The 22,182-nt window shown below is 37.2% G+C and overlaps 2 protein-coding genes across 4 annotated transcripts in view; one reads left to right on the top strand and one right to left on the bottom strand.

Moving 5' to 3' along the window:
• HMMR (hyaluronan mediated motility receptor) overlaps positions 1 to 7,831 on the bottom strand; it is a 36,124-nt gene extending 28,293 nt beyond the window's left edge. For 2 of the 3 annotated variants that reach the window (XM_064596590.1, XM_045901758.3), the window contains exons 1-4: positions 7,625 to 7,831; positions 4,445 to 4,543; positions 3,902 to 3,981; positions 547 to 594 (exon numbers count right to left, since the gene is read on the bottom strand). In XM_064596590.1, coding sequence (XP_064452660.1) covers positions 547 to 594; positions 3,902 to 3,981; positions 4,445 to 4,543; positions 7,625 to 7,670 — 273 coding nt within the window. In that variant the 5' untranslated portion in view covers positions 7,671 to 7,831. The remainder of the gene's footprint in view (positions 1 to 546; positions 595 to 3,901; positions 3,982 to 4,444; positions 4,544 to 7,624) is intronic. The other variant, XM_064596589.1, reaches the window with a different exon arrangement.
• Positions 7,832 to 8,039: 208 nt separating this feature from the next.
• Positions 8,040 to 19,053, top strand: NUDCD2 (NudC domain containing 2). The gene is made up of 4 exons (XM_045901764.3): positions 8,040 to 8,523; positions 10,809 to 10,857; positions 11,084 to 11,235; positions 13,576 to 19,053. The coding sequence occupies exons 1-4, from the start codon at positions 8,335 to 8,337 to the stop codon at positions 13,657 to 13,659; spliced, it is 474 nt and encodes a 157-aa protein (XP_045757720.1). The 5' UTR covers positions 8,040 to 8,334; the 3' UTR covers positions 13,660 to 19,053.
• Positions 19,054 to 22,182: the final 3,129 nt, after the last annotated feature.

Below are 22,182 nucleotides of genomic sequence, written 5' to 3' on the forward strand. Positions count from 1 at the left end.
CCACGGAGCAGGGAGCCCGATGCGGGGCTCGATCCCAGGACCCTGGGATCATGATCTGAGCTGAAGGCAGACGCTTAACGACTGAGCCACCCAGGCGCCCCAACAAACTTGACGTTGCCAGCATACCACATGGACAACCAGGCCCTGAAACATGGTATCTAAGGAAGCTAAGGAACAACAGTTAACTGGCAGGCACTGGTCCTGATGGTAGGCCTTGCCCATCTGCTACAGAACTCGCCAAACTGCACAACAGAATCCCTGTCTCTTAACTCTAAGTAACTCTTTCCATTTTATTTTATTATTTTTAAAGATTTTATTTATTTATTTGTCAGAGAGAGAGATAGTGCACAAGCAGGGGGAGCAGCAGGCAGGGGGAGAAGCAGGCGCCCCGCCGAGCAAGGAGCCCAATGCAGGATTCGATCCCAGGACCCTGGGATCATGACATGAGCGGAATGCAGATGATTATCCAACTGAACCACCAGGCATCCCAACTCTTTCCATTTTATAGCACATTTGTTTTTCAATTAAGTTGAAAGCATTGCTTACCTCTTTTTCTAATATCTTCAAATCTTTATCATTCTTTTGAGATTCCTTCTATTTAAAAGTCAAAGAAGAGATAAGCAAATTTAAGTGCCACAAATATCACAGATTGGATTTTCAGTTATAAAAAAAAGATTAAACACTTTAATTTCTCTTTCTTTTTTTTTTTAAGTAAACTCTACCCCCCAGTGTGCAGCTTGAACTCACAAGCCCAAGATCAAGATTCACAGGCTCTACTGACTGGATCGGCCAGGCACCCCTTTCTTTTTTTTCCTTAAAGATAATTGGCTTCATTAAACAATTCATGAATCAGGCAGCATCCTATCTAGCAAGTAGAGGGGAGCTCCTCATCAAACAGTTAATTTCTATTTTAAACATTTCACTGAGCATATTAAACATTTTGTAGGAGACTTGTCTGGTAAAAGAAGGAAAAGGTTCTTTAAATCTTAAAATATTTCAGGTTTAAGTTTTCACCCTAATAGATTATTAGGATTTTCCTAATAAGTCCAGGGAAAAGAACAGGTGGAGCTTCATGAATAAAGCTGCTGAATGCCTTCTTTCTAATGTAAACATCAATACATTTTGAATATTTAATTATGCTATCCCAGAAAGAAAAGAATCTTACAAAGAGTAATAAACTTAAACCTTGATACCCAAAGAGGAAAAAAAAACTACACATGCAAAGACATAAAAATTAAAATGGGGTAAGCTGATACTTTTTTTTTTTTTAAGATTTTATTTATTCATTTCAGAGAGAGAGTGCACAAGAGGGGGGAAGTCAGAGGGAGAAGCAGACTCTCGCTGAGCCAGATGTTGGGGTGGATCCCGGAACCTAGATCTGAGCTGAAGGCAGATGTTTAACCAACTGAGCCACCCAGGTGTCCCGTGTAAACTGGTTCTAATCTACTTTTGCCTTTATTCTAAATAAGACATATAATTTTTGTTCGATGTATTTTTATATCCAACAGCTTTTCTGACACAATGGCCCTAAACAAAATATCTATCTTTTCCATCTAAAATGGAAGAAAATGGATAAACATATTGAACACAACCTGCTTTATGTGCTTCTAAGTTGGGGGGGGGCTTTATCAGTTTCATATTTATTAATTTTCCATATGATGGCATTTTCTATCAAGGAAGGTCTATTAATTAGGGGTTTTACACAAGCCTGTATGTAAGTTTTCTAAGAGTTCTGTAATTAATTCAAAATCTCAGAACTGTTTCTTCAAGAAATTCAAATTAAGAAATTTAAAGCAACTTTTTAAAAATTATTTTATTTTTTTAAATTTTAATTCCAGTATAGTTAATATACAGTGTAATATTAGTGTCAGGTGTACAATATAGTGATTCAACACTTCCATACATCACCAGGTGTTCAAGACAAGAGCACTCCTTAATCCCCATCACCTATTTCACCCATCCTCCTATCCTCCTCCTCTCTGGTAACCATAAGTTTGTTCTTTAGAGTTAAGAGACCATTTCTTGGTTTGTCTCTCTTTTTTTCCCCCTTTACTCGTTTGTTTTTTAAATTCCACATATGAGTGAAATCATATGGTATTTATCCTTCTCTAACTGTCTTATTTCACTTAGCATTATTCTCTCTAGGTCCATCCATGTTATTGCAAACAGCAGGATTTCATTCCTTTTTATGGCTGAAGAATATCCCATTGTATATATGTTTAAATCAATGTGTAAGAAAAGACTGTCTATGTCACTGCTGCCCAATAATAATTCATTACAAACCACATACATACTTCTTTTTTTTTAAAGACTTTATTTATTTGAGAGAGACAGAGAAAGCAAGCGAGAGAGCATGAGAAGGGGAGGGGTGGAGGGAGAGGGAGAGGGAGAAGCAGATTCCCCACTGGCTAGGGAGCCCAACGTGGGGCTCGATTCCAGGACCCCGAGATCATGACCTGAGCTGAAGGCAGACGCTTAATGACTGAGCCACCCAGGCGCCCCCCACATATGTATTTTCAAATTTTTTAGTAGTCATATATATGTTTTAAAGTTTATTTATTTGTTTAAGCAATCTCTATGCCTGATGTGGGGCTTAAACTCATGACCCCAAGATCAAGAGTCGCATGCTCTTCTGACTGAGCCAGCAAGGCACCCCTCTAGTAGTCATATTTAAAAAGTAGAATTTTAATAATATATTTTATTTTACCCTAAATGTAAAAAGCATTATTTCAATATGTCATTATATTATAATGTATAAAATTATCAGTGAGATATTTTATGTGTTTTGTACTAGGTCTTCAAACTTTGCTGTGTATTTTACACTTATGGCACATCTCACTCAGATGTTAGATTTTTATAAGAAATAGCTATCTATGGGGCGCCTGGGTGGCTCAGTTGTTTAAGCATCCGATTCATGATCTCAGCTAGGTCTTGATCTCAGGGTTGTGAGTTCAAGCCCCGCAGTGGGCTCCACACTGTAACTCTGGGTGTAGAGCCTCCTTACAAAAAAAAAAAAGAGAGAGAGCTATATTTAGATTTCATAAAATGTACACATCAAGAAGTAGATTCACATACCCAATATGTTCCAAAAAACATTTGCGTTTTCCAACAACAGAATCAAGTATCAGTTTTTAAATATATATTAAAATTAAATAATAATAAAAATTTAGCTCTTCACCTTCAAGTGCTCAATAGCCACATGTGCTAATCACTTCCATATTGGATAATGAAGCCCTACATTATAAAACAAGAGACTTAGGTAATTGCTGAACAAATGAACAAGTCTAAGCTTACCCCACAGCCTTGGTTTCCTAACTCTCAATCTCTTCCATATTAACAAATCTCTTTTTGCAATTTCTTGAGAAACTACAACTTGCTTTATGAACTAATGGAAACACTAATAACACTTAGGCTGTTGCACAAGCCATAACATGAAGTTAAGAATTTAATCTCCCACCATTCTTTGATAGTTTTTGAGCAGCACATCTCTTTTAGGCCTTAGAATGTTTTTTGTTTTTTTCCTTTTTCTTCACCAATACTTACCCTTCTGCACAAACAAACAAAACCAAAACAACTCAAATGATATTAACTACCAAATCAAAGCATTGCATACTTTTTAAAGGCTTACAAGGTGTTAGACAATTTAGATTGAGAAATGACTGAGAAGTGGAGACTATTTTGTAATTCTGAACTATGGGCACGTTTAAACAATATATTTAGTAATGACACAGGCAGAAATATAAATCTTGGTAGAGTCCTAATGATAATATTTTTTATTAATTTATAGGTTTACTTATAACCTTACTTTATACACTTAATCCATTCTAATCAAATAAAATACTTTTCAGAAATGTTTTCACGATTTAGGTGATAAACCAGCTAGAATATCAGAGTTCCTCACCTTTAATCCCAAAGTCTTAACTTTTCTTGCTGAAGCAGGCAGGGTAGTATCTCTGTCAACATTAAGATTTTGTTGAGATTCTACAATAAAATAAATTGTACAGATCTTGGTTGGTGCTTACATGTTGAAACACAGACAAAATCCATTTCCAAATTTCTTATTGTAATTATTAGTGAAGTAATATAAAGTTCATTTCTTGATTGTACATGTCCAAATAATTAGTTGCACAACAGTATTTTCACATCCAACACTTTTCTGATTTTCTTGATATTCCCTGACAGAAGGTTAAGGTAATTACCAAAAGGGAAACTATATATTTACATGAGTATCTTGCTTAATTTTTCTGGTTATACAATAGTGAAATGATTAAAGCATTATTCTGTAGTTGACTCATTTGTAAATTCATCAAATAAGAAAATTTAAATATAACTGTAGTTTCACCTTTTTAGAAATAGTATAGAATCTTCTAATTTAAATGCTGTTAGTCATAACTTTAAAACTTATGAAATCACATAACCATTATTTTATTTTGGAATCCATTACCTTTTTGTTTTTTAAATCTTTGTGATTTCTGAAAGGATACTGGTCCTTTCAGTACTTCTGACGTTTTAACATCATAAGCACCTGGAGACGGCGCACAACCTAAAGGAAACATAGCACATTAATGTCTCATCTAATGTAATTTATGATCTTAAGTTAAAAACATGTCATAATAAAGTAATACAAATGCAAAATACCATTAATAAATTGTTTATTTTTTTCAAATGTAAAAATAGCATCCATTTGATAGTACAAAAACAGGCCTCTCTATGGAAAACACCATTATCTTCCCCAAATGCTCTTAATTTCAATGAGTCAAAGAAACAGGCAACTGAACAAAACAGCGAAGACTGTCTTGAGATAAACATCATTAAAAAAAGCAACATGGCTTTGTATTAAGGATTGAATATAAGAAAAAAATATTTGGAATCAACTCTACTCAAAGAGAGTCACTGAGGTAACTACCATCAGATTCTAGAAATGAAGCAACTAAAAGTCTAGCCCTCAAGGTTTAGTATGGAATAAAAATTTATAGTGATAATTCATCTCTGGCTAATACTGACATATCAGGAAATTTATAAAGTCATGTTATACATACTACAAACTGTACTAGACAATATATATTTTTTAAATTTTATTTATTTGACAGAGAGAGAGAGAGAACGCACAAGCAGGGGAAGCAGCAGGCAGAGGGGGAAGAAGCAGGCTCCAGGCTGAGCAGGGACCCTGACAAGGGGCTTGACCCCAGGACCCTGGGATCATGACCTGAGCAGAAGGCAGCCACTTAACTGACTGAGCCACCCAGGCACCCCTGTACTAGACAATATTTCTATGATCCAGAAATTTATACAGTATAACCTCACTTAACTAGAGTCTCAAACTGACGGCACTTCAGAGTGTTTATGCATAGTCGACTTGAGATCTCATTCTCAGGACAATCATTAGCATAAGGGGAGCCTGGCTGGCTCAGTTGGTACAGCCTGTGACTCTCGATCTCAGGGTATGAGTTCAAGCCCCACACTGGGCGTAAAGCCTACTTAAACAAAAGGGTAAAAATATCATTAGCATAAAGCTTTAACCGACTGAGAATCAGTAGATTCATACTATTCTCTGAAAAGCTATTTACTTCAGCATAGAGTTTCATGCAAATAAAGAGGAACTTCAAGGAGTTTGACCATTTCAAGGCAACTCCGGCTATCCCTTAAGTGTTTTTTAAATGGAATGATAGATAAGAACTTGTTGGTACATCTTGACTAGCATTAAAAAAAGTGAAACACAATAGAAAATATCAGTGTGACTCAAATGTAGCAAAGTTAAGCACTGTTTTGTGAGACTTTTTGTTTCAGTGATAGCTGTAGAAATATAAAAAAACGTATCCTGGATAGAGAGATACACAATTTATTTCTCATTCTGGGACACAATTTAAAAGTATTAAAGTCACTCCTTTCATCAATTCTAAGAGGTTATAAAAACATCAAGGAGGGAATGAAGTTTCCATTCCTCTACCTGGAATAATGATAACAAAAATAATGACACAAAAATTCCAATCCTGGGAGCTTTTTGACCTAAATATGGTCAATAAGGAATTGAGATAGTGGATTTCTAATCAGAAGAGAGTTTCAAATTGAAATACAGAATTCAGTGGGGTATCTAAGATAAAGGCAGACTTAGCAAAAAACATTAATCTTGGCTAGCTCAAATCTCTCACTTTACAAACTGTTTATAACCTGGGGTGAATAGGAGGCTGGCGAGGTTTCCCTAAAATCAGCTTAACAATGGCACGTCTTAGAGCACCTATTCTACTCATTTGGGATAGGGGCTGAGGCAGGCAGTGGGGAACATTTTATGTTTCAAAGCAAATGAGAGACTTTCACCATTACTGTTAGCTATGTCTTTTGGGGGAAGAGAGGATGAGGGTATGCAGAGCCTATGGTTATTGTGTGCTCTCTCCTTTTATTTATTTATTTTTATTTATTTATTTGTTAGTTAAGCTCTAGGCCCAATTTATTTATTTATTTATTTATTTATTTAGTTAGTTAGTTAGTTAGTTAGTTAGTTAAGCTCTAGGCCCAACATGGGGCTTGAACTCACAATCCGGAGATCAAGACTCACATGTTCTACCTACTGAGCCAGCCAGGCGCCCAGCTCTCTTCTTTTAGGAATGCTTCTGTGGAAAAGCATGAGAAGTGCCAGTCTAGACTTGTCAGAGCAGCCAGAAAATAAAATGATGTTGAAATCTTATATTCTGGTTCATCATTAGGTTTACACTCTCCCAAAATGGGATATGGGCCAGCAAATGATGGGATGGTGGACAGTGATAAAGCAGCATCATCAAAGTTGAGAACAATTAAAACCATACTTAACAAAAACTTCCTTAAAGACTAAAGAATCAAATTTGGTTGTTAGATTTAGGATTTTGATTGAAGAACTAGGTTGAAATCCAGCCTGTATACCTACTAGACCTTTGTGAAACTGTAGTATACGTTATTTTCATGCTCCAGGTCTTTTCCTTTACTGCCTTTACCAATCATCCTTCTTTTTTTTTTTTTTTAAGATTTTATTTATTTATTTGAGAGAGAGAGAATGAGAGAGAGAGAACACATGAGAGGGGGGAGGGTCAGAGGCAGAAGCAGGCTCCCTGCCGAGCAGGGAGCCCGATGCGGGACTCGATCCCGGGACTCCAGGATCATGACCTGAGCCGAAGGCAGTCGCTTAACCAACTGAGCCACCCAGGCGCCCCGCAATCATCCTTCTTTTATTCCTGAATGGAATATCCAAAAGAAAACCACAAGTTCATACGAAAAGCCACAGGTCAATTTTTTTTTTTTTTTTTATCAGTGAGGCCTTCCGCACTCGACCATCAAAGAGCTACTAACAGTTTCCTTATTCTGATTCCCTTCTCTCTGCTTTAGTTTCTCCACAGTACTGTTTATTGGCTGCATTCTCCACTTGAATGTAAACTCCACGAGGCAGGGGCTTTGCTTCATTCACTGCTGTATCCTTATCACTCTGAATAGCACTAGGAATGTAGCAAATGTTTAGTATAGATTTTAGAAAAACCAATCAATTGAATGAGACCCATCGCAGCCCTAAAATTGCCTATTAGCCTCCTATGAAACGAACCAAAAGGGGCAAAGTGCGTGACAACATATCCCGACCCCCAGCTCCTTTCCCCGTACGCACCGGAAGGGTCATTGAATCGTTTCAGAGGCGCCTTAGGAAAAGACATGTTGACGACCAGCTCCACAAACTGAAGGTCACTAGCTCTCCTCCCAACTTCCTGCCGCTTATTACAGCCTACTCACTGGAAATTCAAACCTCCCGGCTTATTCCCCGCCCACCTCTAACGTCAGCAGATTTGAAACCAAAATCCTGGGCACACCAATCCAGGACGGGAACATCTAAAGAGCATGCGCACCTAACCTCGACGCGTCCAATTAGGGCTTCTTTGCGTTTAGGTTACCAGCCAATAGGAAACTGTTATTGCCTCCTTCCTCCTCCACTCCCACCCCGTGTCCAATCATTCCTGGCGTTACTCAATTGTAACTTACATACTAGCAACATTTGCGCAAGCGCATTTCATAACAGCAGTTTGGAAAGTCCGCTTTTGGCGTCATATAGGTGGCTGTGCAGTGAGTTCTAGTTTCACTGTTTCCAACCTCCGACCCTTCCTTGGGTGTAAACTTCCCCGGATTTCAGTTCTTTCAGACTGGGTACTGCCAGGGCCCTAAATGGCCATTGAAAAGGAAAAAGGAACAGGCTGAGACATCAGCCTACGTCCCTGCGCATGTGCAGTGACCTGAGCGGAGAGTCCCGGGCGTGGCCTGAGCGTGGAGATTTCGCGCGTGCGCTGGTCTCGCTCCGTGCGGCTGCAGCTGGGAGGCTACTGGAGTATGTCGGCCCCGTTTGAGGAGCGCAGTGGGGTGGTTCCGTGCGGGACGCCGTGGGGCCAGTGGTACCAGACCTTGGAGGAGGTGTTCATTGAAGTTCAGGTGCCGCCTGGCACTCGCGCCCAGGATATCCAGTGCGGCCTGCAGAGCCGGCATGTGGCGCTGGCCGTGGGTGGCCGCGAGATCCTCAAGGTAGCGGCAGGTCTGGGCTTGTGCTCAGCTTCTTCCCGGCCTCTAAGTCCCAGAATCCCAAGGCTCATGGTTTCCGTGAAGAGACTGTTGGGAGGCCGAATGGCTCCTTTGGCCGAAAGAGCGCTATCATTGGCCTGGTCTGGTCGGAGCGCCCCACTCTCACGGCTAGTCCTGAGTTGACGTAGAGATTTGAGGAGTCCGGTTTTCTGGCTTTATTTCTAAACCAAATGAAGCTAATGCTTTTGTTCCTCTGCCGGTCTTCAGTTAGATATTTAAAGGAACAAATATTTATTGTGCATATATTTCTTCCAGGCACTGATGAGGTGTTGAGAGGTCAATGGGGAACAAGACAGAAGTTTCCTGCACTCAGATGGGTTATGTTCTTGCAGGGAGGCATAATAAAGCTAAACTAATAAATGTTCAGGCAGTTATAGAACAGTAAAGAAGAAAATAAAGGATAAGGATATCGGGATGAGGATTCAGAGATGATGTCAGGTGATTTATTTTTTCATCAAACAGAAAAATTCTGCATGTTTGTGGAGTGGTTAAGCAGGTAGTCGAGAGTTGTTTGAAGAAAATAATACCCCTTTTATTCTCATCATGTCCGTTGGATCTGGGAGCCGCTTTTTCCTTGATAAGCTTTATAGTTAAATTCAGTTACTTTGAAGTTAGATTTCTTTCCCAGATTAGATGCTCAAGATGTTTGATGACAGTGTAATGAAGTGGTGAAGGGAGATTCCTTATTGTAGGATACCTGACTATGCCATTTTTATAATTTTGTAACCTTGGGCAAGAGATTATTCAGTGTCTCTATGCCTTCACCCACAAAGTATGGTAATTGTAGTAACTTTCTGATAGGATTGTTTTGAGCCTAACATGGTACCCAGGGGAATTAAGAGCTTGGAATTGTGTCTAGTATGTAACGAGGGTACACTACATGTTAGCTATTATTTATATGGAAATGTTCTAAGTGCCTCAGAGAAAAGAAAGATTCATGTGAAAGACATTGATTTACATCAGCTTGGATCTTACTGAGTTTTCTGGATAGTTGTATAATTCATAGTTTCCTGAACAGTGGTTTAAGATTACAATTCATATTTCCTTTAGTAATTCCAATGACTTTGGGAATTTAACAGTAACTTTAACTTTAGGATTTTAGGTATGCATTTAGACCCGTAGAGTTTTTTCTCACTATTATTGACATACTGAAAAAATGTTTTCTCTTTTTACGTGACCTTTTAATTTCATTTCCTAAAACTTAAATTTGACAAGTAGCAACAAATCAAAATGGATTTGAGCAGGTGCATTCTCTTTTAAACTTATGTTTGCTGATTTCTTTCTTAAAAGAACAGTTTCTGAAAAATCAGTCACAGCTAATCTGTATCAGAACTATATAGTACGTGCTTTACAATTTTTTTGATGCTACATTGCCCAACAAAGAGATTGAACCTTTTTTTTTTTAATTTAAAGATTTTATTGATTTATTTGACAGAAAGTGAGAGAGGGAACACAAGCAGGGGGAGTGGGAGAGAGAGAAGCAGGCTTCCCGCGGACCAGGGAGCCCGATGCAGGGCTCGATCCCAGGACCCTGAGATCATGACATGAGCCAAAGGCAGACGCTTAACGACTGTGCCACCCAGGTGCCCCTGAACCAGTTTTTTAAAGTTTATTTTAAGAGATAATCATTTTTTAATTTCAGCAGGAAAGCTCTTCTTGTAGTTCATTTCAACTGGTAAAGATAAAGCATTTCAGATATTAATTTCACATTTGGCTCAGTGATCAGTAATATTTATTCATCTTCTAAAATATGGAGCCCTGATCTTTCTTTAGAGAGCCCTGTGTTCTTTGTCATAATAAATATTTCAAGCAATGTAAACTAGGTTCCATTTCACTTTCTAGGAGGAAAGATAGGGTTGAGCACCTACCAATATGTTGAAATGGTATAGGGGCGCCTGGGTGGCTCAGTCATTAAGTGTCTGCCTTCGGCTCAGGTCATGATCCCAGGGTCCTGGGATCGAGCCCCGCATCGGGCTCCCTGCTCGGTGGGAAGCCTGCTTCTCCCTCTCCCACTCCCCCTGCTTGTGTTCCCTCTCTCGCTGTGTCTCTCTCTGTCAAATAAAATCTTAAAAAAAAAAAAAAAAGGGTATAAAATTTTATCTCCTTACTATAACCAAACTAGACAATTACATGTGGATTAGATAGGAAATTAGGAAAGTCTTAAATCATGAAAGCATTATAAAAATTAATGAAATATGATTTTAGTACCTTATATGTTTATTTTTCAGGGCAAGCTCTTTGATTCTACAATAGCTGATGAGGGAACATGGACTTTGGGTAAGGGTAATCTATAATTCTTGGAATCTTTTTTTAAAAATTATTTTTGTCTTGGAACTTAGTATGTTTCCCTCTGTTGTATTAGGTCCTTTGTCTTTGCAGCTTTGGAAGAGAATAGTGATAGAAATGCGTTGAAAATAATTGTATGTCAAGATTACCTAATGATTTTTGAAAATATAAAATTTAATGATGAACTCTAATATATTTGTGATTTTTGTTTGTTTAGAGGACAGAAAAATGGTCCGTATTGTTCTTACAAAGACAAAGAGAGATGCGGCAAATTGTTGGACTTCTCTTCTAGAATCTGAATATGCAGCTGATCCTTGGGTGCAAGACCAAATGCAGAGAAAACTTACATTAGAGAGATTCCAGAAAGAAGTAAGTCAGATGAATGTATGAATATGTATTGTTAAACATCTTAAAATCATAGAATGATTATTATTTGAAATTAAAACTTAAATGTGGTTACAAAAAATTACAAAAGTTCTTTAGAGGATTTTTTTTTTTTAAGTTAAATCATTAGAAAAATGACTGGTCTTTCTTTGTGTGGGTTTTATTTTTTCAAATTTTCTGTAGAGGAATTTATTTGTACTGTCATGTTTTCTAAGTTTAAATTTGTTTACACCAATAATGCATAGATGAACTCATAAAAATTCAATCAATATAGACTTACACGGTGTAAAAAGGTGGAAAGTTCCTTTCATCGACATCTCTCCATTCTGTGCATCTGTCTCATTCTTATCTCATTGATGTATTGGTTTGCTACTTTGTTTTTAACATAAATTCAGGATCACACTATGTGTATTGTTCATGTTGTTTTTTTCATTTAATAATACATCTTGGATCTCTTCCTACCAGTACGTATAGATAAAACTTGTTCCTTTTAACTACTTCAGAGGGTTTTCTAGTTTGAATATATCAACATTATTTCTTTAGCTATTCCCTTTTGATAAGATTTGGATTTTTTGATTTGTGTCTATTTCAAACAAAATTTGTGCTTTCATCTCTGTAAAACTATTCCAATGTTCTGTTAATTTATCTAGGAGAAGAATTACTAGATCAAAGCACTGTTAAAGTTTTGATGGATAATTTCTTTCTATATGGTGATGGTTTCCAAATATGTGTCTCTAGTTTAGACTTTTTCCCCAATTTTGGAGTCACATTTCCAATTCAGTATCTTCACTTGACAGTCTGACAGATATATCAGACTCAACATATTCAACATGAACTCCCTAACTTCTTCCCACACGTGTTCTACCTCTAGTCTTCTCATCTTGGTTGATGGAAACTACTTGATCAGACCAAAGAACAAAAATGGGATATCATCCTCCACTCCTGTCTCTCTCTCACACACCCTGTCCAATTTGTTAGGAAACCTTACTGGTACTACCTTCCAAATATATTCAGAATTTGTCCACTTCTCACCACCAACTCTACTACCACTTTGATCTGGACCATCTGTATTGTCTTGCCTAGATTACTCCAATAACCTTCTAATTGTTCTCTTTTACCCTTGCCAAGCTACAGTGTTCTCAAAATAGCATAGTAGTCCTTTTAAAATGCAGGTCAGAACACATCGCTTCTCTTCTCAGAACTCTTTCATTCTATCCGATCTGGTCCTCAGTTATCTCCCTGACTTCTTCTCCTACTAATCTCCCCTTCAGTCATTCTGCTCTAGCCATACTTTTTGTTATTTTTGAACATTCCACGCCATTCCTTTTCTGTCCTTTTGACTACAGGGTTCTTCTCCCAAAGCTTGGCTAACTTCTTCACTGTTTTCAAGTCATTGCTCAATAAAGTATACTTTATCTTTGGTCATCCTATTTAAATACTATAATCTTCTCATTTCCCTTACTCTGCCTTGCTTTTCTTTCTTCTTTCTTTCTTTTTTTTCTGTAGCACTTGCACCAACTTTTAACACTGGATCAGGGGCTCACAAACTATGGCCCACAGAGGAAATCTGGCCCGCTGCCTGTTTTTGAAGTAAAGTTATATTGGAATACACCTATGCTCGTTCATTTGTATGTTGTCTTTCTTATACCATCTCCAGACTTAAGGAGTTACGAGACTATATGGCCTTCAAAGACTGAAATATCTAACTACTTGGCTCTTTACAGAAAACTTTGCCAACCTCTACATTAGATAACTTGCAGTTTATTATTTGTGTCCTCCTCTAAGAATGTCAGCTCCACCAGTGCAGGGATCTTTGTTTTGTTCACTTTTGAATTCCACGTGCCTCTAGTAGTGTCTTCCAAACAGTAGGAACTCAGTAAATGTTTGTTGAATAAATGAAATGCCCTCCAAAAAGACTAAAGCATGAGATAGTACTTCCTAGGATTGTTATGAGGATTGAATATGTTGATAAAGTTGAATATGCTCTTAGAACCCTGCCTGGCATGTAGTAAACTCTCAAACGATGATAGTTATTAAAACCTGTTTTCACACTCATACTGAAGTATATGTTTGCCCATACACTTGTCAACTTGTAATATACATATCGATCTTCTAAATATTGTAGATCTGAAAATTGAGATATACCTCCTAGTTTTAAGTTCTGTTTTGGTGATTACATCTTTTGACATGTTTATTGGCCATTTGGATTTCCTGTTGTGTCACTTGCTAGTTTATATCTTTACGATTTCCCTTTGAGTTATATTTTGAGTTATATCTTATATTTTTCCTTGTAAGATTTATCATAATTTTTTTCATGTCTTTTAGAATCCTGGTTTTGACTTCAGTGGAGCAGAAATCTCAGGAAACTACACTAAAGGTGGACCAGACTTCTCAAATCTTGAGAAATAACTACTACTTTTTTTTTTTTTTGCTACATTCTGTGGATCCCAGCAGATGTTGCCAACTTAAAGGAACAGATTATGTGGTGGAAGGAAAATGTGGATACCTGCAGTTAACAAATTGCAAAATATATTTAACTGTGGTTCTAAAAATTGCATTCAAATATCATTTACATAGGAAACATCTTATATACTGTGGAAACTATTCTACTGATATAGAGTAACTTTTTTTTGGACTTGTTTTTTTGCTCAGCATGAAGTTTTATATGCTGCATTTTACTAATTTCAGATTTAACCTGTATTTTTAATACAAAAAACATTAGGGTATAGATCATGTGAAATGACCGGTGCCTTCAGGGACAATTAAATTTTTCTTTCAATAAGTGTAATGCAGGAATAATGTTCAATAAACTTTTCTAAATAGGAATCGTGTACCCCTTTCTGTAAGTATGCCAGTACACACAAGGAATTATATTACTGAAAAAAGTTTTGAGAGAGGAAAAAGTCCACAAATACATTATACTGAGTAAGTTCATTTTAAGAGTTAATGAAAATTTCTGAAGTAATATATTATTCCTTGGGAGATGACTTTGTCAAGAAATTGAAAAATAGAGACTTAACAATAGGAATGGATTAATACAAAACAAGCAGTGACGTGAATGTGATCATTGGGTGAGTCCTTTGTCAGTGACAAAAAGCAAATAATGGTTAATGTTTATAAGTCAGGGACATAATTTTGCTCTTCAGTGATCTAGACATATAAGGAAGGATTATCTTAAAATTTTATTTCATTCTTTTTATGTCCTTTGGAATTTTCAAATATCTCTCTACATTTTTTAAAAATTTAATCTTTACACCCAGTGTGGGACTTGAACCCGCAACTCTGACATCAAGAGTTGCACACCCCACCAACTGAGCCAGCCAGGTGCCCCTAAAAATTATTTTTAACAATCCCAAATGTATAGCAAAGTTACATGTAAAGTACAAAGAACTGTTTTCTTCCTGAACTGTTTGTAAGTTTATGATATGACGCTGCATCATCTGTAAGTACCTTAGTGTGTATTTCCTTCAAAGGACATGCTCTTATATCACTACAATACAACCATATGATCAGGAAATTAGCATTGATACGTTATGACCATCTAATCCTCAGATCTTTATTGCATTCAAGTTTAACTGATTGTCCCAATAATGTTCTGTATAGCAAAAGGATCCAGTCACAATCATGCCTTCCCTTTAGATTAAATGTCCGGTGTCTGGTCTACTTCAGTCTGGAACAAGTCTTCATTTTTTCTTGACTTTTACAACCTTGGCACTTTTGAATATTACAGGCTAATTTTGTACAACAGCCCTCATTGTGAGTTTTGTCTGATACTTCTTCATGATTAGATTCAGGTTATACATCTTTGGCAGGGATGTTACAGAAGTGATGCTGTGTTCTTTTTATTTTTTTTTTTAAAGATTTTATTTGACAGAGAGACAGCTAGAGAGGGAACATAAGCAGGGGGAGTGGGAGAGGGAGAAGCAGGCTCCCCGCTGAGCAGGGAGCCCGATGCCGGGCTCGATCCCAGGACTCTGGGATCACGACCTGAGCAGAAGGCAGACACTTAACGACTGAGCCACCCAGGTGCCCCGTGATGCTGTGTTCTTATTGCATCCTATCGTGAGTTTGTAATTTTGATTTGTCCTTTTTCTGTTGGTGTTTACTTATATCACTGAATAAGTGGTGTCTGTCAGTCTTCTCCACAGTAAAGCTATTCTTTGTAGGTTTATAATTATTTTGTGGGATGGTAGCTTCAGCGTACTACTCTGTTTCTCATCAAACTTCCAACTTATTTATATCTTTATTGATTCATGATTTTCTATTTTATTCAGTGGGTTAAAATCTATTACTTGTATTACTCTGATGCTTACAATTTTTCTTGATTTGGCTAGGGGAAAACCCTTTTAGGTGGCTTCCATGTCCTGTTGACCTGTCCCATCATTATTTGAGTAAGTTCTTATTTTCTGGCACAAGTTGATACTAGGCTTATGCTTTCCCTGCCCTAGGTCAAGAATAAGCCACGTTTTTAAGGTCTCCTGCTTCTCTTAGATGGAAAATGGTATTTAGAAACCAAGATTTGGGGGCGCCTGGAGAAGCCTGCTTCTCCCTCTCCCACTCCCCCTGCTTGTATTCCCTCTCTCGCTGTGTCTCTCTCTGTCAAATAAATCAATAAAATCTTAAAAAAAAAAAAAAAGAAACCAAGATTTGTGTGCTAGTGAGCAATTGCTATTGGGTGTGTATAGTGCTTATATGTACAGCTGTGTTTATTTCTATATATTGAAAACCATGAGTTTACACTTAAACTTTCATGTCTAATCCCATGGGGTTCAATTTTCTTTTCTCCCTTTCTATATTTATAACAACAGTGAAAAGTCTGATTTCTATTATCCTCAATATATTTGATTGCCTATTCTAGGTCATCTCACATGATTGCCTTCCTTACTCTGCTCAGGCTCCAACACCCTGCGGCAAACAGGGATATCCTCACCTGCTTGGACCTGAACACACCCCGTTGTGGGCCACTGAATCCCTGCCATACTCTTTGGCAAAGAGGCTATCTTGTTCACTTTAACCAATAACTTCAGGAATAAATTGTTGGGGAAGAGCCTTTTTTAATTGGCTTCTCGACTTTCAAAGAAACTCATATTTTGAATAAGCACAGTAAAGTTAACTCTTCTGTTCATAGTTTTGTGAATTTTTAGCATGTAGATTCTGTTCATAGTTTTGTGACTTTTAACATGTAGAGGTATCTGTAAGCACCTTCAAAATCAGGAGATTGAACAGTTAAGTTTTTTTTTTTTTTTTTTTAAGTGAACTCTCTACCCCACATTGGGCTCAAACTCATGACCCTGAGATCAAGCATTGCATGCTCTTACCAGCTGAGCCAGCCAGGCGCCCCAAGAGATTTAATAGTTTAATCACTACAAAAACTTAAAATACTCTCTCTTTGTAGTCATAGCCTCAAACCCTGGAAACCACTGATTAAGACTGTCTTTATAGTTTTGTCTTTTCAAGAATGTTCATCAGTGGAATCATATGTAATCTTTTTTTCTTAAAGGTTTATTTATCCACTCTGGAGAGAGAGAGGGCGGGGAGGCAGGGCGGAGGGGCAGAGGGAGAGAATCCCTAAGCGGACTCCCCGTCAAGCACGGAGCCCGCTGTGGGGCTCAATCCCTTGACCCATGGGACGCTACCTGAGCGGAAACCAAGAGTCAGATGCCCAACCGACTGAGCCACCCAGGCACCCTATAATGTTTTTTATTTATTTTTATTTTTATTTTTTTTAAAAGATTTTATTATTTATTTGACAGAGACACAGCGAGAGAGGGAACACAAGCAGGGGGTGTGGGAGAGGGAGAAGCAGGCTCCACGCAGAGCAGGGAGCCCGATGTGGGACTCGATCCCAGGACCCTGGGATCATGACCTGAGCCGAAGGCAGTCGCTTAACCGACTGAGCCACCCAGGCGCCCTATAATGTTTTTTAAAAAACAGATTTATTGAGATGTAATTCACATACCATACATTTTACCAATTTAAAATATATAATTCAGTGATTTTTAGTATAGTCATCTATTAAACCATCACCATAGTCAGTTTTCATTTTCATCACCTCAAGAAACCCCGTACCTTTTAGCTTTCAACTCCCTCTCCCTCTACCCCCAACCAAGTGACCACTAATTTGTTTTCTATCATAAATTTCTCTCTTCTGGACATTTCATATACATTGAATCATAATGTGGTCTTTTGTTACTGGCTGCTTTCACTTAGCACATGTTTTAGTGGTTCATTCATGTTCTAGTATGTCACTATTTCAGTCTTTCTGTATGACTGGATAATATTCCATTGTATATTTGCCACACATTAATCCATTTGTCATTTGATGGACATTTGGGAGGTTTCTGCCTTTTGGCTATTATGAATAATGCTGCTATAAACATTCAAGTAGGGGCACCTGGGTGACTCAGTTGGTTAAGCATCTGCCTTCGGCTCAGGTCATGATCTTGAAGTCCCTGGATGGAGCCCCAAGTTGATCTCTGCTCAGCGGGGAGCCTGCTTCTCCATCTCTCTCCCTGCCCCTGCCCCCCGTGCACCTGTGTGCGTGCTCTGTCTCTCAAATAAATAAATAAAATCTTTAAAAAAAATAAACATTCAAGTACAAGGTTTTTTTTTTTTTTAAGATTTATTTATTTGACAGAGAGACACAGTGAGAGAGGGAACACAAGCAGGGGGAGTGGGAGAGGGAGAAGCAGGCTTCCTGCTGAGCAGGGAGCCCGATGTGGGGCTCTATCCCAGGACCTTGGGATCATGACCTGAGCCGAAGGCAGGTGCTTAACGACTGAGCCACCCAGGCGCCCCTCAAGTACAAGTTTTTATGTGTATGTATATTTTTATTTCTTACCTAGGAATAGAATTTCGAGTTATATGGAAACTATGTCTAATCATTTGAGGAATTTCTAGATTGTTTTCCAAAGTGGCTATACCATTTTACATTCCCACCATTAGTGTATGAAGTTTCTAATACCTCCACATCTTTGCCAACACTTGTTACATGATTTTTAAAATTTTAGCCATTCTAGTGGATATGAAGTGGTATCACACTGTGGTTTTGTGTTTCCCTGATGACTAATTATGTTGAGCATCTTTCCTTGTGCTTATTGACCATTTATGTATCTTCCTCGGAGAAATGTTTATTCAAATCCTTTGCCCATTTTTTATTGGGTTATCTATTACTGAGTTGTAAGAGTTCTTTATATATTCTGTACACAAGTCTCATATATATTAGTTGCATATATTTTCTTCTATTGTGTAGGTTTTTTTCATTTTCTTTTTTTTAAAAGATTTTATTTATTTTTTAGAGAGTGAGCGAGAGAGAAACAGCATGAAAGGGGAGAGGGTCAGAGGGAGAAGCAGGCTCTCCGCCGAGCTGGGAGCCCGATGTGGGACTCGATCCCAGGACCCTGGGATCATGACCTGAGCCAAAGGCAGACGCTTAACCATCTGAGCCACCCTGGCACCCTTTTTCATTTTCTTGATGGTGTCTTTTAAAACATGAATGTTTTAAATTTTGATGTATTCTAGTTCATCATGCTTTTGGTGGACCATGCTTTTGGTATCATATCTAAGAACTCTGTGTAACCCCAGGTTATGAGGATTTTTTCCAATGTTTTCTTCCAAAAGTTTTACTATTGTATGTTTTACATTTAGATCTATGACCTATTTTAAGTAATTTTTTGTGTAAGCTGTGTAATATAGGTGGAACTTCATTTTTTTGCATGTGGATATCTACTTGTTTCAAAATAATTTGTTGAAAAGACTGTCCATTCTTCATTAAATTGCTTTTGCATTTTTGTCAAAAATCAATTGCTGTTTATATGGGTATGTTTTTGATCTTTCTGTTCTATTTCATTGATCCATGTGTCTGTCCCTTCACAAATACCACAATGCCTTGATAACTGTAGCTTTATGGTAAGTCTTAAAATTGGGCAGCATGATTTCTTCAACTTAATTCTTCTTCAAAATTGTTTTAGCTGTTTAACTTTGTCTTTCTGTGTAAAGCTTAGAATCAGCTATATTCAGTCTGTATCACAAAAAGTCCTGCTAGGATTTTCGCTGGAATAGTGTAAATCTTCCAGTCCTTGAACATGGGGCATCTCTCCATTTAGTATCTCTTTGATTTTAGTCATGAGCATTTTGTGATTTTCAGCTTATAGAATATTTACATCTTTTCTTAGATTTATTCCTAAGTGTTCATTTTCTGGAGCTGTCGTAAATGATATATTTTTTGAAATTTGTTTCCAGTTGTACATAGCTAGTAACAGAAATGTTTGATTTTTGTTTGTTGACCTTGTATCCTGTGACCTTCCTAAACTTGCTTATTCTAGGAGTTTTTTGTTATGAATTCCTGGGATTTTCTTCAGAAACCACAAACGGGGTTTTATTTAGTCTATACTACTCCATAGATCTTTATTTTTTTCTTGCTTCATTGCACTTGCTAGAAAGCTAGAAGTGGTGGGGGTGGCTGTCCTTGTCTTGTCTGGTTTTCAAATTTTGATTTGATTGATTCTCAAATTTTGAACCTGCTTATATTTTCACACATGCCAGACTTGGTCATGGCATGTTACTGCCGTTTACGTTTTTGGATTTGTTTGTTGAAGATTTTCGTGTCTGTTCATTTGAGCTATTGGTCTCATCATTGAGATTTTGTGTTATCTTTATCTTGGTTTGGTACCAGGGTAATGCTAGCCTTTTAAAATGAATTGGAAAGTGATTCTTCTACTTTCTAGAAGAGATGTGTAGAATTTGTGTTGTTTTCTTTCAGCATTTTATGGGATTTGCCAGTAAGATTTTAAACAACAAATCCAGTTTTTAAAAACAACTTACTCAGGTTATCTAGTTTATTTTGTTTTAGTTTGGTTTATTTTGTTAAGTTCTGGTAGTTCTTTTCTTTCAAGGGATGGATTCATTTAACTTGATGTGCATAGTTGTATGTATTGTTTCTTCAGTGTCCTTTTAACATAGTGTTATCTCTTTCAGTCCTGATACTGGTAATTTCTTTTTTTGTCATTCTTGCTGGAGATTCATCAATTTTATTGCTTTTTTCAAAGAATTAATTTTTTATTTTGTTGATTTTCCTTATTTTCAGTTTCACTGATTTTTAAACCCCCTTTTTTTAATGACCTTTTCCCATCTGCTTGCTTTGTGGGTTTATTCTGCTCTTTTTCTAGTTTCTTTTTGTGGAAGCTTTGAGACTTTTTTTCTTAATAAAAGCCAATTAATGTGAATTACTCTAAGCACTGGTTTAGCTACATTTCCTATATTTTGATATTTTCATTCAGTTCAAATTATTTTGCTCTTTAGAATTTCCCTTAGGGAAAAAAAAAAAAGAATTTCCCTTAGAGCCCTAAATTATTCAGAACTCTGTTATTTCCAAGTGTTTGTAGATTTCCCTGTTACCTGGTATTTCTAGTTTATGATCAGAGAACATACTTTATAATTTTAGTTCTTTTAAATTTCTTCAGGGTTTTTTGTGACCCAGGATATAGTCTGTCTTGGTGAATATTCCCTGTGTATTTTAAAAGAATGCTTATTCTGTTGTTTTAGGATGAAATTTTTTGTCAAGTAGATCCACTTGGTTATTGGTATTACTCAATTTTTCTATGTTCTTGCTGATTTCTTAGTAGTTCTGTAGATGACTGAGAAGAGTGTTTAAATCTCCAACTGTAGTTGAAACTTTGTCCATTTTTCTTTCCAATGCGCTTCTTGTATTTGAAGTTCTGATGTTAGGTGCCTACAAATTTAGGATTGTCCAGTCTTCTTGGTAAATTGATTCTTTTATCATTATTTAATGATCCCTTTTTAATCCTGATCATTTTACTTGCTCCAAAATCTACTTTGTCAAATTAATGTAAAACATCGACTTTTATTTTTCTTTGGGATTTTATTTTATTTTTTTACAGATTCTCTACCCCCATTGTGGGACTCAAACGACCCTGAGATCATGAATTGCATGTTCTACTAGCTGAGCCAGCCAGGTGCCCCCCCCAAATTGGCTTATCTTAATCCATCTTATTTGACTTATGTTTACTGGTTTTGGTTTATGAAAATTTACAGGTTAAACTTAGTAAGCAATAATACATTTTATAAAAATTAATCTACTATTACAAAATAGGGAAAATAAATTCCAAGGTGTTATTCTTCTTTTATGATCATGATGGCAACCCTGAAATTAATGTGGCCAGAATACAGTTTTGTTTGGAAATTATTCAATTTCATCAGTCCATTTAATTTTCTATTTGGGAGGTAATGTGCAGAGTGGCTAAGAACAAAGCCTTTGCCTGAATTTGAATTCTAACTCCAATTACCAGGTATGTGACCTTGGGCTAATCAGTCACCTTCTGTGTGACTCCAGTTCATTTGTAAATTTGGATATTCTGATTCCATTTGGAGGATTAGATGAGAGGATTCATATAAAACACGACAGTAGTGCCTGACAGTAAAAAATCATTATTGCTAATCACAAATGTTAGATGAGAAATGTGTTATTTTTTTAAGTAAGCTCTATGCCCAACATGGGGCTTGAACTTAAGACCCCCAAGATCAAGAGTTGCATGCTCTTTGGACTGAGCCAGCTAGGCACCCCAGAAATGTGTTTTGTTGTTGTTTTCTTTTTAAGATTTATTTATTTGAGAAAGAGAGAGAGGGCATGAGCAGGAGGGGCAGAGGGAGGCGGGAGAGAGCAGACTCCATGCTGAGCCCAGAGCCAGATGCAGGGCTTGATCCCACAACCCTGAGATCATGAGCTGGGCCAAAACCAAGAGTCGGATGCTCAACTGACTGTCCACCCAGGCACCCGTCTCTTGTTTTAGATAGTATGCCTCATAAGTAGAAATACGTAAGGTTCAGGTGCCCTTTTTAAAAATTACACTGAAAGGAGGGATTATTAAATATATCTAATCTTAGTCAAGTGCAAAAGGAATTTTCCTTTTAAGT

Source organism: Mirounga angustirostris, unplaced genomic scaffold (assembly GCF_029215605.1).
Source record: "Mirounga angustirostris isolate CCGP_5_RB_7025 unplaced genomic scaffold, mMirAng1.0.hap1 SCAF_7, whole genome shotgun sequence".
In the NCBI taxonomy this organism is placed as follows: Eukaryota; Metazoa; Chordata; class Mammalia; order Carnivora; family Phocidae; genus Mirounga; species Mirounga angustirostris.